The sequence below is a fragment of the Podarcis liolepis genome (genome assembly GCF_965112155.1).
Source record: "Podarcis liolepis genome assembly, chromosome: 2".
Lineage (NCBI taxonomy): Eukaryota > Metazoa > Chordata > Lepidosauria > Squamata > Lacertidae > Podarcis > Podarcis liolepis.
The window spans coordinates 112,915,358-112,930,602 of NC_139555.1; the positions used below are offsets into that span (position 1 = coordinate 112,915,358).

The 15,245-nt window shown below is 43.7% G+C and overlaps 2 protein-coding genes across 3 annotated transcripts in view; one reads left to right on the forward strand and one right to left on the reverse strand.

The window, feature by feature from the left end:
- LOC310701545 (zinc finger protein RFP-like) overlaps positions 1 to 15,245 on the reverse strand; it is an 85,208-nt gene that overhangs the window by 25,555 nt on the left and 44,408 nt on the right. The window lies entirely within an intron of this gene.
- Positions 1 to 15,245, forward strand: part of LOC310700932 (uncharacterized protein) — a 43,408-nt gene that overhangs the window by 17,738 nt on the left and 10,425 nt on the right. The window contains exons 10-16 of the mRNA XM_083490885.1: positions 696 to 791; positions 2,208 to 2,438; positions 3,911 to 3,933; positions 5,303 to 5,424; positions 6,040 to 6,084; positions 7,527 to 7,616; positions 8,102 to 8,146. Of these exons, the coding sequence (XP_083347011.1) occupies positions 696 to 791; positions 2,208 to 2,438; positions 3,911 to 3,933; positions 5,303 to 5,424; positions 6,040 to 6,084; positions 7,527 to 7,616; positions 8,102 to 8,146 (652 nt within the window). The remainder of the gene's footprint in view (positions 1 to 695; positions 792 to 2,207; positions 2,439 to 3,910; positions 3,934 to 5,302; positions 5,425 to 6,039; positions 6,085 to 7,526; positions 7,617 to 8,101; positions 8,147 to 15,245) is intronic.

Consider the following 15,245-nt stretch of genomic DNA (forward strand, 5'->3'; position numbering starts at 1 on the left):
GATCAAAACCACTGCCTTTGAACCAGACCTAGCCTATGTCCAGATCTCAGTTTCACCCTTCACATTAGTGCAGGCAAGTTTTGTTTTTCCAATTGAGATGAATACATTGTAAAATCTCAGTTAATGTCAGTTGGTCTAAATCAGGTATAAATATATTTGGACACAACATGTATACCTGGTGTTATGTTCCTGTTCATATTTTTTGAACTTAAAAGTTGACAGGCAACCTTTATTACCAATAACATGTAATGTACTTTACAATGTTTCTGACATGTATTTCAGCTTCCTGAATTTTTTTTTTCATCTGGCCTGCAGATATGAAAGGCAGAGTGATTTAACACCTGTTTAGATTTGTCATCCATGTGACGAAATGAAAAGTATGCCATTTGCAATAAACTTTGCATAAGTACTCAGTGATACGCAGTACCAGCACCTTTCCACCCCAAATCTTAAAAGTGTGGCACTTACAGTAACAACTTCTTGGTGAATACTTGAAGGGTTTTTTTTAAAAAAAGAAAAGAAAGAAGAGCGAGCTCTGAATAGGGCTGTTCACCAGCCACAAGTTTTGGTTCGCACCCCAATTTAACTTTGGAAAAGATCATGGTTTGGTGCAGAAAGTTTTATGAGGCTGCTACGATTTTATGATTATATCTTTGCTGCCAAAACTAACCCAAATGCCTTTTTGGCCACCCCAGGGTAAAATCCTGCGTCATTTGGAGTTCCTGAACAAACAGAAAGGAGAAATTCTGTCTTCTAAACTGACGGTGGAGACTGAAAGCCAGAATCTGCTGGTAGGTGCAAACCTTCTTGCCTATCCAGGATGGTTATATTGAAAGAGTGAGGCCTGCGTTCTGCGGTGAAGCCTATGCTTCACTTGCACAGTGTCCCAGATTTGATCACTGGCATTATCAAAATAAAAAAATTCCTTCTAGTAGCACCTTAAAGACCAACTAAGTTAGTTCTTGGTATGAGCTTTCGTGTGCATACACACTTCTTCAGATACACTGAAACAGAAGTTGCCAGATCCTTCTATATAGTGAGAAGGTGGGGAGGGGTATTACTCAGAAGGGTGGTGGGAATGGGTGATTGGCAGATAGCTGATATAAGCCTGTTGACGACTCTTAACGACTGCAATAGGTCTTACAGGAAAAAGCAGCTTCTCTTTCCAGTCCAACATACCAAACAGTCCATTGTATATAGCCAGGCACTACGTTACAGCCGCATCTGTTCCAATTCTACAGACAGAGACTCTCACCTAAGAGATCTACAGCAAACCTTTTTAGAACTAAAATACCCAGCAAGAGAAGCTGCTGAATTGCAACTCATTACCAAACTTAAAACCATGGAGAGACCTGGTCTGAACAGAGACATTGGATTCTTATCTCATTATACATGACTAGCCATTTCTCACCTTCTCACCCCTTGCCTTTTCCTGTAAGACCTTCTTTGGAAAGAGTGAGCGCCTCCTAAGCACGTGCAGAGCGCCTCCCTCTGCCCCCGCCACGTGGAGCTCAGCCTGCACGTGGGCAGGCCCTTTGCGTCATGTGCGCTTGGCGCGCTGCTCTCTCCAGCTTCCTCCCGGCCGGGCCAGCGGCTCCACCTCTTTTCCTTTGCCTCTTTGAGCCGCTTAATTCCCAGCAAGCAATTAGCAGGCTCGCTCCACCTCCTCCTCCTCCCGGCTTTGCTGCTGCTGCTGCGCGGCTCTTTTCCTCCACCGACGGCGCGCTGCGCCTTGGAGAGGTTCCTGCTTCCTCGAGGGGGGCCGGCCAAACGCGCCCCCCCAAATGTTGCGCCCGGTGCGGCCGGCACCCGTGGCACCCCCTACGCTACGCCACTGCTCCCAGGCTGTGCACCTGGTATTTTAAAGAACGAAGTGACCCCACAAAGCTAGTCCTCCTTCTTCTCGTCACTTCCTCACGGCCCTACTATTAGGCAGAGTGAGGTGGCCAAGGCAGGATGAAGATGCCAGGGAATAGAGAACAGCAGCAGCTTAATAGATCGGTAGGTGAGCAGCAGGAAAATATTGCGGACAGAGCCAAGCAAAGTGGCCATGTCTTGCAAAGCTAGCCTGCCTGCTGCCCTCAGCTGTGACTGAACTGCTGTCCCATTGTGACTGTAAACATCAGCTGCCCTGCCAGTCAGCTTGTGCACATGGAATTAAGGGGACATCTAAATGTCTTTTTCTGGCCATGACTCTCTCCTTGCAGAAGCAGACAGACATGGAGAGGCAGAAAATCATGGCTGATTTCCAGCAATTGCACCAGTTTCTGGAAGAACAAGAGCGCCTCCTGCTGACTCAATTAAAGGAACTGGACGATGGGGTTAAAAACTGTAGGAATCAATATATTGCCAGACTCTGTGAGGAAATTGCCTCCCTTAACAACCTAATCAGGCAGCTGGAGGAGAAACAGAAGCAGCCAGTGACTGAATTCTTGCAGGTGAGCAATGGTGGAACAAAACCGTCCAGGTTGTCCTCTGGGGAAGGGCTGTTCATTGGCCTATAGAAGTATTTACAGTAGGAGTGTGTGCTTCGATATTTGGTAGATATATATAAAGCAAAGGGGAAAGTAATAAACTGCTGGAAGGAACTGGGTTGGTCAAAGAAAGCTTGACAAAAACAAGGAGTCCATTTAATGTCCCTTCAAGTTGCATCTTGTTGGTGTCTCCTTACATCTGTCAGTGTCAAGACCCTGTCCTGGCATCCCTTCTACCTGCGAACAGGTACCTAAAGTCAGCCTAATTGTCAAATCAAAAATACCTGTCTGTGTGTGCACAGCTCAATCCTAGGGAGAAAATGGAATCCCTTTTATTTTTCATTTTCCCAAAATCAACTTTAAAGACTCATAACACCAACCCCTAGAATTATTTGTCCCCTTCCTTCCTTCCTTCCTTCCTTCCTTCCTTCCTTCCTTTACTCCAGTTACACTTGTCTCTCATGTTTTCCTATTTTCAGACTGATTGTCCATAAAACACTAAGGGAAGTTAAGCGATTCCTTTTTTCCCTACTCCAGAACTGTAAAGTCTACCTTTGTGGGAGAACTGTTGCAGTTATCACTCATTCCCTCTGAAGGAGCAACCATGGGCACTAATTTCATCCATTTTTTATTAAAGGTTATAGAAGTTTCCTTAAAAAGAGAGAAAGGGAGCCAAAGCTGCCCAATGGGACGCCCCCTGCATTTATTTGCCTGCAATTTGCAAGGTTTAAGCTACTCTGGAGGGACAAAGAGGCTTGCAAATTTCATCCACTTCTGTCAAACAGAAACAAAGTTAGAGCCATAATATGGAACATTTGTGCTGGTGGAGCTTAATTTTTGACAAAGTAGAATTGAATCTGGACCCTTTGTTGCACTGGGCAGAGTACGAAGTACTCCAGGGCGAAAGAAATCAATGTTTTAAACCAGGGTTGCCAAAACCACACATGACCTTGTAACTTACAAGCAGATGTAAATCTGTACCATTTAAAGGAAGTAAGGAAGCATGTGGAAGAGAAAGCCTGTGGAGGACGGGTGGGGCCCCGCTCCAGCCTGCTCCCCCTTAAGGCTCTAACATGGCAAGGGCTGAGAGCAGCTTCTCACGCCCGCCTTGCCCAGTGGGGCCCGTGGTCCCTGGACCAGCGCGTTGTCTCTGCAGAAAACCTTGTGTTATACATAGAAAGATACAGTATGTCCCCTCTGTGAACTGATATGTGGGAGGGGTCTGGTGCAAAGGACTAAATTTCCCCAGGCCGTGGGGAGCCCTGAAAAAATAATTATTATAATTTGGACTATAATTTGGACTTTTTAATTTTAGTTTTTTTTATTTTAATTGGAGTATTATGATTGGATGTTTTTTATTGGAAAATCAATAAAAATGATTATTATTTTTTTAAAAAGAAGGACTGAATTTCTCTCATTCTGTCTCTTCCATCTAGAATATGAGAAGCATCCTGGAAAGGTATGTGGCTTTGTTATGAATAGTGGGTTGGTATTGATTTCCTTCCTCTGAGGTAAGGGATAAATTGATTTGGTCTATGTGAACCAATCTAATTCACAGTTTACAGACCAATAAGCAGATCAGAAAACAATTACCAATCTGATTGCACACTTATACAAATGTTGTGATGCATTTTTTATCCAAAACTGCGTATCTCGTGCGGGGAAACGTACAAAAAGCGTATTGGGGGATACCTAGAACAGCATACAAAAATGAATAGAATTTTGGTGTGTGTGTGTGTTATGCATATAAAATGCATATTTTAGGAAGGAGTGATGATATTTTTTCCATCTACTGTATACTTCATATCCTAGCAGATATGTTGTTGGTGGTGGATTATTAGATTTCTCACTTGCCCTCCACTGTCAGGTTCCAGGGCAATTTATGGATTAAAATACAATATTAAAAATAGTTAAAACAAATTACAATCCAAGAAAACTGGGTGGGTCCTAAAATACATCTCCTGGATGACAAAGGCCAGAGTAAAGAGATGCACTTATTAGTTACTTGTGTGCATTATCTGCAAACATAATTTGTTGGAGTAAATATTCAGTAAGGCTCTGCTCCAGATTCACCCAGATCCTTAACTAAATTGGGCCGATTTATACCCTCTTCTGATTAGGTAGAAGCAGTGACAAATCACAACTTTGTCACAAGTTAATCAGGCACTTCTGACCTAGCTGTAATTTTAAACATGGTACGGTATGCAACGTGTGTGTCAAAATTTCAGGCAGATTGTTTAAAATATTTCTGCATCTTAACCGTAAAGTTTATTTTTTTAAAAAATAAAAGAGAGGTAAAATAGATTATGGATTGATCATTTATATGTAATTTTTAAATGAAAATGTTTATGTAGATTTACACTTTATACTCTCCACCCCCTTATACATCATTTTCTAGTTTGTAATAGGAGGTCTTTGTAATGGTCACAGGGCAGACAATAGCATTAGTTGCTATCACAGGACTTCATCCACACATCTGCTTTTCCCGTTATTTCTAAGCACACTTCCGAGAATCTTTCCTTTTGTCCTGCCGCTTTTCCTGGGAAAACCTGCTGCTTGCCACAGAATTGGAAGAAACATAAATCCGCAGAAAACCCGATAAATGTTTGGTTCTATTTCGCTGTTAACCCACAGAAAACTCGACTGACCTTTGTTGCGATTCAGTGGTAAACAGCAGGGACTTTCGTGGGGAAACCAGGGGGAATGAAAGAAAAACCTATCATGGCTGAGCCCTTGGTATCTTCCTGCTGTTCCCACTTTTCTCCTTCATTCTGATGACTTGAGAATGACCTGATGGGTTACAATAAACTTCACTTGCTTCTTCCTAGGTGTAATGAAAATGAAAATAAAACCATAGATGCAATAGCTTTCCCTCCTGGATTAAAACAGCAAATAGATAAATTCTCTAAAATGCATCCTTTTTTGGAGAAGGAGACCAAGAAATTTAAAGGTAACAGAGATCATTGTATGATGTTTTATATGTGAGAGAGATGATGATAGATGATAGATATTGTTGCATGCCAGCCCATTCCCAACTGATGAATATTCCAGGGGTTCCAGGCGGTTTCCCCAGGGTTCGAGTTTCCTATTGGCAAATGAGGCACAGCAGAGACTGTGGTGTCTTTAGGATATATGGTTTATTTACACATATATACAATCTGAGCCTACAATGGAGGGGTTCGCAGGCACCCCAAGAGAGTCTTGTTTCTCCCATAGCCCCAGCCTTGGATCCAAAACAGGAATCAACCATCTTGCTCTGATTCTCTTTCCATCTTGCTGCCTTTTACAGCCTGTCACATCCCTAAACTCTGCTCCACTTCAAAACTCTGGTTTTGTCTTCTAACTCTCTCAGAGCTGGGGGAGGCAACTCTTCTCTGTGCCCCCCGCCCCAAACATGCTTTCATAACACTTAATGCTAATGCTGGAAGAGGGAGGAAGATGGAGAACTATGGCTAAATTTTAGATTTAGACACGAACACGCTTGCAAACATTCTAACTCTGAAGCAATGCCCTTGGAGCCAAGTATGAGTATTGACTTTTTCCTCATTTCACTTTTTTTCCTCAGACATTGTGCTCTCTGGACCTCAAGGCGAAAAAGGTACATTTCCAGGTTTGGCAGATCTTTAAACAGTTTTTGCAGATGAGAAATGGGAGGGTTTTGCACTTCAATCTCCCAGCAGCACAAGATTGCTGGGGTCCCAAGCTGCCTCCCCTGGGTTCATATTTCCTTTTGGGAAATGAGAGACAGCAGAGACCGTGGTGTCTTTAGGATATATGGTTTATTCACACATATATAGAATCTGAACCTACGATGGAGGGGTTCACAACACGGACTCCCCAAGAGAGTCATGTTTCTCCCATAGCCCCAGCCTTGCATTCAAAGCAGGAATCATTCCTTGTGCTCTGAGCCAGTGTGGTGTAGTGGTTAAGAGCGGTGGACTCGTAATCTGGTGAACCGGGTTCGCTTCCCCGCTCCTCCACATGCAGCTGCTGGGTGACCTTGGGCCAGTCACACTTCTCTGAAGTCTCTCAGCCCCACTCACCTCACAGAGTGTTTGTTGTGGGGGAGGAAGGGAAAGGAGAATGTTAGCCGCTTTGAGACTCCTTCGGGTAGTGATACAGCGGGATATCAAATCCAAACTCTTCTTCTTCTTTTTCTGGCCTGCTGCCTTTTACAGCCTGTCAAATCCCTAACCTCTACTTCAAAACTCTGGTTTTGTCTCTGGTTAACTCTCTCAGAGCCGGGGGAGGGGGCCATTAGTGTACCCCATTATTGGCGCTGTCTGCAGAAGGAAGCTCTAAATCACATGAGGATCCTACATGAGATTTTAATGTGATTGGGGGCAGGGTATAGAATGCTGGAAGGAAAGAACCGTGTGTAGAAATTTAAATTTTCACACGTATAATTTCCTGTTAGATATCTTATATCTTGACATTTGATGGTTCTGTATGAGGGTCATTTTAAAATTCTGAGTGACCCTTCAGTCTTTGGCATTGATTGCAACTCTTCTCTGAGCGCCCCACCCCCCAACATGCTAGCATAACACTTAATGCTAATGCAGGAAGAGGGTGGAAGAGGGAGTAAAAGGTAAAGGGACCCCTGACCATTAGGTCCAGTCATGACTGACTCTGGGGTTGCAGCGCTCATCTCGCTTTACTGGCCAAGGGAGCTTCTGGGTCATGTAACCAGCATGACTAAGCCACTTCTGGCGAACCAGAGCAGTACACGGAAACGCCTTTTACCTTCCCGCTGAAGCGGTACCTATTTATCTCCTTGCACTTTGACATGCTTTCGAACTGCTAGCTTGGCAGGAGCAGGGACCAAGCAACGGGAGCTCACCCCGTCACGGGGATTCAAACCGCCAACCTTCTGATCAGCAAGTCCTAGGCTCTGTGGTTTAACCCACAGCGCCACCCGCGTCCCTTGAAAGTACCATAGCTAAATTTTAGATTTTGGCATGAACACACTTCCAAGCTCTCTAAATCTAAAGCATTGCCCTTGGAGCCATGTTTGAGTATTGACTTTTTCCTCATTTCGCTTTCCCCCCTTAGACGTTGTGCTCTCTGGGCCTCAAGAAAAGAAAGAGACAGCTGTACCCCAAGCAGCACAAGGTTTCTGGATTCCCAAGCTGCCTCCCCTGGGTTCGTATTTCCTTTTGGAAAATGAGGCACAGCAGAGACTGTGGTGTCTTTAGGATATAGGGTTTATTTACACATATATGCAATCTGAGCCTACGATGGAGGGGTTTGCAGGCACCCCAAGAGAGTCTTGTTTCTCCCACTGCCACAGCCTTGCATTCAAAACAGGAACCAACCCTCGTGCTCTGATTCTCTTTCTGTCTTGCTGCCTTTTACAGCCTGTCACATCTCTCAGCTCTACTCCAAAATACTGGTTTTGTCTTCTAACTCTCTCAGAGCTGGGGGAGGCAGCTCTTCTCTGTGCCCCCCACCCCAAACATGCTTTCATAACACTTAATGGTAATGCTGGAAGAGGGAGAAAGATGGAGTACTGTGGCTAAATTTTAGATTTAGGCCTGAACACACTTGCAAACATTTTAAATCTGAAGCATTGCCCTTGGAGCCAAGTACGAGTATTGACTTTTTCCTCATTTCACTTTTTTCCTCAGATGCTGTATTCTCTGGACTTCAAGGAAAGAAAGGTACATTTCCAGGTTTGGCAGATTTTTAAACATTTTTTGCAGATGAGATATGGGAGGGTTTTGGACTTCAATCTCCCAGTAGCACAAGATTGCTGGGGTCCCAAGCTGCATCCCCTGGGTTCGTATTTCCTTTTGGGAAATGAGAGACAGCAGAGACTGTGGTGTCTTTAGGATATATGGTTTATTTACACATATATACAATCTGAGCCTTCAATGGAGGGGTTCACAACACGGACACCCCAAGAGAGTCTTGTTTCTCCCACTGCCACAGCCTTGCATTCAAAACAGGAATCAACCCTCGTGCTCTGATCCTCTTTTCGGCTTGCTGCCTTTTACAGCCTGTCACATCCCTAAACTTTACTTCAAAACTCTGATTTTGTCTTCCAACTATATCAGAGCTGGGGAAGGGGCCCTCCCAAGAGCTGTCTGGCACAGAGCCCCCTCTCTGTCTTTCTTGATGGCCCAACTCTTGGTTTATGGCCCAGACTAACTGTGTACATGGGACTAACTCTCCTGGCTACTACACAATGATGAAGCTGCCCTCCTTTCACTTGGCGTTTCCGAGCACGATTCAAAGTGTTGGTACTGACCTTTAAAGCCCTAAACGGCTTCGGTCCTGTATACCTGAAGGAGCGTCTCCACCTCCATCGTTCAGCTCGGACACTGAGATCCAGCGCCGAGGGCCTTCTGGCGGTTCCCTCATTGCGAGAAGTGAGGCTACAGGGAACCAGACAGAGGGCCTTCTTGGTAGTGGAGCCCGCCCTGTGGAACGCCCTCCCATCAGATGTCAAAGAGATAAATAATTACCTGACATTCAGAAGACATCTTAAGGCAGCCCTGTTCAGGGAAGTTTTTAATATGTAACGCTGTACTGTTTTTAACACTGATTGGGAGCCGCCCAGAGTGGCTGGGGAAACTCAGCCAGATGGGCGGGGTATAAATAATAAATTATTATTATTATTATTATTATTATTATTATTATTATTATTATTGGCTCCCTTCTCCTGTCTGCAGTAGGACAAACCGATGAATACTACTTCCTACTGCAATCTGGTGAATGAGAGGACTGGGTAGCAAGCAAGAATAGCTGGAGCTACTGGCTCTGCGTTGAAAGGAAGTTCTGAAGTGGACTGTTGCTTGCTCTGAAGCTGGTTCAGATTCATCAAAGCCAAATGTGGAGGGAAGACTATGGCTCTCTTGTGCTGTTCACTTCTCCTACACACTTAGAACCACACGAGGGAGAGCAGAGATATATGCACAAGCTTTGCCCCCTCTAGTGTACCCCATTATTGGCGCTGATGGCAGAAGGGAGCTCTAAATCACATGAAGATCCTACATGAGATTCTAATGTGATTAGGGGCAGGGAATAGAATGCCGGAAGGAAAGAGCAGTGTATGGGAATTTAAATTTTCACATGTAGAATTTCCAGTTAGATATCTGATATCTTGACATTTGAGGGTTCTATGTGAGGGTGAGTTTAAAATTCTGAGTGACCTTTCAGTCTTTGGCATTGATTGCAACTCTTCTCTGAGTGTTCCCCCCAAAACATGTTTTCATAACACTTTATACCAATGCTAGTCATGTCCGACTCTTCATGACGCCATGGACCAGAGCACACCAGGCACTCCTGTCTTTCATGGCCTCCCGCCGTTTGGTCAAACTCATGCTGGTAGCTTTGAGAACACTGTCCAACCATCTTGTCCTCTGTTGTCCCCTTCTCCTTGTGCCCTCCATCTTTCCCAACATCAGGGTCTTTTCCAGAGAGTCTTCTCTTCTCATGAGGTGGCCAAAGTATTGGAGCCTCAGCTTCAGGATCTGTCCTTCCAGTGAGCACTCAGGGCTGATTTCCTTCAGAATGGATAGGTTTGATCTGCTTGCAGTCCATGGGACTTTCAAGAAAAGAAAAGCAAAGACTCTCAAGCCAGTGTGGTGTAGTGGTTAAGAGCGGTAGTCTCCTAATCTGGGGAACCGGGTTCGCGTCTCCGCTCCTCCACATGCAGCCGCTGGGTGACCTTGGGCTAGTCACACTTCTCTGAAGTCTCTCAGCCCCACTCACCTCACAGAGTGTTTGTTGTGGGGGAGGAAGGGAAAGGAGAATGTTAGCCGCTTTGAGACTCCTTAAAGGGAGTGAAAGGCGGGCTATCAAATCCAAACTCTTCTTCTTCTACTATGGCTAAATTTTAGATGTTGGCATGAACATACTTGCAAACATTCTAAATCTAAAGCATTGCCCTTGGAGCCAAGTATGAGTATTGACTTTTTCCTCATTTGACTCCACCCCCTTAGGTGCTGTGCTCTCTGGACCTCAAAAAAAGGAAGACAGGACTGTACCCCAACTCAATCTCCAAGCAGCACAAAATTCCAGGGCTCCCAAGCGGTTTTCCCAGGTTTCGTATTTCCTTTTGGGAAATGAGATACAGCAGAGAACTGTGGTGTCTTTGCGATATATGGTTTATTTACACATATATACAATCTGAGTCTACGATGGAGGGGTTCACAAGGCAGACAACCCAAGAGAGTCTTGTTTCTCCCATAGCCACAGCCTTTGATTCAAAGCAGGAATCAACCCTCGTGCTCTGAATATCTTTCTGTCTTGCTGCCTTTTACAGCCTGTCACATCCCTAAACTCTACTTCAAAACTCTGGCTTTGTCTTTTAACTATTTCAGAGCTGGAGGACTGGGAAGCAAGCAAGAGTAGTTGAAGCTTAACATTTAAGGGTTCTTTTTTCTATTTAGAATTCTGAGTAATCGTCATTACTTGGCATTGATTTCTCTGAACCCCACCCCCCTCAATGTTTTCATAAAATGTAATGATAATGCCGGAATGCTGTGGCTTGCTGAAGTCAGCTGGGAGTTCACCACACCTCAACTGGTGTGTGTTATGAGCACAGCAAACAGAGTCATCAGAGATTTCCTTCTCCCAACCAAACAGCATCTTCCAGAGTCCCAGTTAAGGGGGAAAACTCCTCCCATGCAGTTCAAAGTAACCAAGTGTTTAATGTCTCCAGACACAATGCTTCTGTATAAAACCCACGGCCTCTTTCCCTGAGTCCTACAGAGTCAGACCCTGACAGCAAATGGGACAGGGCACAGACAAGACAGACAGGATGAAAGCAATGCCCCAGAGGCTACTATTGCTGTCTCTACATGTAGGCACATTTCCTGGACCAATGGGAGGGTGAATGACTCCACAAGTCGCACACTCGACCTTTCTGGTGTTGCTATGGCAACCCAGGGCACCTGGCACCCTTATCTCAGAACATCCAGTCGTGGGAAATGTGCTCCTCAAGGCACAAGCCCAAGCACTGTGCAATTTCACCCATTGTTCACATTACACCAACACAGAAGAGGGCAAATGATCATATAAGATGGCTAAATTTTAGATTCTGGCGTGAACACACTTCCAAGCACTCTGAATCTAAAGCATTAGCTTGACTACTTCTTCATATCAATGTTTTTCCTTAGATGTTTCATCCTCCTTACGTCAAGATAAGAAAGAGAAATTCCGCCAAAATCCATAGAAGCCCTGGTGAAGATATTTCTCTTTCTGGACTTCTCCCTGGAACTGAAGCTTTGGATGACTCCATTAACTGATTAATAAGAGGATACACTGTTGAAGCCATTGTTTTGCCAGTCTGGCTGTTCTGCCAATAGAATGGAGTGTAAACAGTCAGCAGTGAAAACCAACAACAAAAGAATGTTTTATACCACCTGTTTATCGACTAGTGAAGCAGCAAAAGTCACCACCGCTTTTTCAATAAAAATATTAACAAGTCAGAATCAAGCTGATAAAAAGAAGTATTTGAGGTATATGAATGGCAGGTTTTATATACAGTGGTACCTCAGGTTAAGTACTTAATTCATTCCGGAGGTCCGTTCTTAACCTGAAACTGTTCTTAACCTGAAGCACCACTTTAGCTAATGGGGCCTCCTGCTGCTGCCGCACCGCCGGAGCACAATTTCTGTTCTTATCCTGAAGCAAATTTCTTAACCTGAAGCACTATTTCTGGGTTAGCAGAGTGTGTAACCTGAAGCGTATGTAACCTGAAGCGTATGTAACCCGAGGTACCACTGTACATGCATATACAAGAAACCTTGTAACAATGAATAGTGGATTTACAACCAAGATAAGAGGGGCCAAAAGGAAGTTAATAATATAATAGGAAGTTAGTTAGTTTGAATGTAAAAGGGCTGAGAGAGTCCAAAAAACAGTGAGTAATTCTGCAATACTAAAAACCTCTAATTACTTATATCGGTTATTTACAAGAGACACATTTGTTAAATCAAGACAAAAAAGTGTTAATGAAGAATTGGGTAGGAAAGGAATATACTGCAAATTTCCAATGCTAGAGGCCTTGCTATCTTGATACGAAAAGGATTGAGAGTGGATATATGACAAGTTATTAGAGATGAAAATGGATGGTATTTAATTTTGTGTGTGAAAATTGACGAAATGGTAATAATGTTGATTAATATATATGGACCAAATGTAGATTCCCCAGATATGTTTTATCAATGTTTTACTCATCTAAGTCAAAGTACATACAATAAACTTATACTGTAATAGGAGGTGATTTCAATGAAATGATTGATCCTAACCTGGATAGAAGCAAGCTTCCATGAAAAAAAAGTTTCATTAGTTAGAGAAACTCTCAAAAAGTACATGCAAGAGTTGAATTTGGTTGACCCTGTTTTAGGTTGGATTTTTTCTTAATATCAGCGTCCATCAAATTCAAGATTGTGATATTGATATATGTTGCAAGACCTGTATTCCCTTAAGCTCCACCACTTATAGCTGTTTTAGCTGCATGTCTTCTAGTTCTTAAAAGTTTTCATTATCAGTTCTTATCCATCCATTATCTGTGTTTAACCTTGTATTCTATTCACATGTTTATCCTATGCTTGTTTTCTTATTTGTATTTGCTTTAACAATTACCTGTGTAAATCCTAACTTCTACAGTCATACCTTGGTCTGCGTCAGCCCTGGCTTGAGTCCGTTCCGCAGAACGTCGGCAGCAAACCCGGAAGTACCAGAACGGGTTACTTCTGGGTTTGCTGCTCATGCATGCGCAGAAGCACTAAATCACGCACGCGCATGCGCAGACACGACACTTTGGCCTGCGTCATTTTCGGGTTACGGCAGGGGCTCCGGAACGGATCCCTGCTGTAAGCCAGGGTACCGCTGTATTTTATTCATATGTTTTTCTTATGCTGGTCTGTGACTGTAATAAAGATTATTGATTGATTGATGTTGTGTATCTGATGACAGTGCAATTAGCTTGGATTGGAAGTATTATAATACAGCTAAGATACCAAGAAACTGGTATTTTAACATCTCATTACAGTCGTACTTCGTCCGGCGTCCACTCTGGTGGGAGTCTGTTCCGCCAAACATCGGCACCAAACCTGGCAGTACCAGAACAGGTTACTTCCAGGTTTGGTGCTTTGCACACACGCAGCGCTTTGGCGTGCATCATTTTTGGCTCCTGAACGGACCCCCGCCTTAAGCCAAGGTATCACTGTACTTAATGGTGACCAGTTTGTAAAACAAATGAAGACTGAGACTGAACAATTCTTTGATATAAATACTGACACGTTGACTGCTAGGATATATGAATGGGAAGCATATAAAGCTTTTATTAAAGGTTGAATTATAGCCTACTCGTCACATAAGGAGGGGAAACTCAAATAGGAAATAAATGACTCATGGACATTGATAATTAACAAGCCAACTGATGAATTATATAGTAAGAGGCAAAAGAAGAAATTTGAACTAAGTAATATATTGTCCCAACAAGTTGAATTCATGCTTATTTGTACAGGACAAAAGTATTGGGAGACAGGTGAAAGGGCCCCCAAGAAAACCTCCCAGCTGTTTACTCCCCACTGTAGGTTTCTTACATTGGGGGGAAACGTCTGGCAAAAGTGCCTTTGGTAGGGAAGGTTGTATGTGTAATAATAATAATAATAATAATAATAATAATAATAATAATAATAATTTTATTTATACCCCGCCCTCCCTGGCCAGAGCTGGGCTCAGAGCAGCTAACACCAGTAAAATTACAATAAAAACATAATGGGGGGAAACACACACACACAAAACACCAATTTATTAAAATACGGGTTAAAATACAATTTAAAATGCAGCCTCATTTTAATGGTAGCCCTTAGATCAAAACCATAAGGGGAGGGAAACTTAAGGGTCAGACTGAGTCCAAACCAAAGGCCAGGCGGAACAGCTCTGTCTTGCGGGCCCTGCGGAAATATGTCCAGTCCCGCAGGGCCCTATTCTCTTGTGACAGAGCATTCCACCAAGTCGGGGCCAGTACTGAAAAGGCCCTGGCCCTAGTTGAGACCAATCTAACCACCTTGCGATCTGGGACATCCAAAGTGTTGCTATTTGTGGACCTTAAGGTCCTCCGTGGGGCATACCAGGGGAGGCGGTCCCGTAGGTGGGGGAAAGGGTTCAGCACTCTAAGTGCCCTCCTCCCACTTTACGGGGAGTTTGTAACAGACGGATTCTGACATGTTGTGTCACTGCCGCCACGTCTGATTTGGGCCTGAGAGCGTCCCGTGCCAAATAATGTTATGGTATGTGTGGCAAAACATTTTAAAAAGCTACCCTGCAGCCACCAATTTCTTCTTTCTCTCTCCCCCTGCCCCCATGCAAGTTGTCTGTCCTGGGGGAAATCTGGATCATGGCCTCCTGTTGTTTTGGGGAACGAGGTTCACGGAAAGAAGGTTTCAGTTTCATTTTTCCTGTCCTTCATTAATACTCAGTGGAGTTTTCAGAGTTCTATATATGAAAAAGTCTGCAGTTGTTTCCATAGAAGGAGAAATCCGATATTCAGCAATGCTTCTGTTTTGTGTATTTTGTGTGTGTTTGTTTTTGCAGTTTTATATTAATAAAGACATCATAGTGAAAGGAAACACCATGAACATCTGAACACGAATAAAACAGTGAATGTTTATCATTGGAGAATAAAGGTATCATTCCATTTGTGATGCAGCCTTGGTTGGGAGATGCAGGTGGTTCCTCTCCACTTCCTCCACCCCTAAACCTTCCCAAACAGGGTAAAAAATATTTCCGGGGCCATATCCTTGGTTCAGC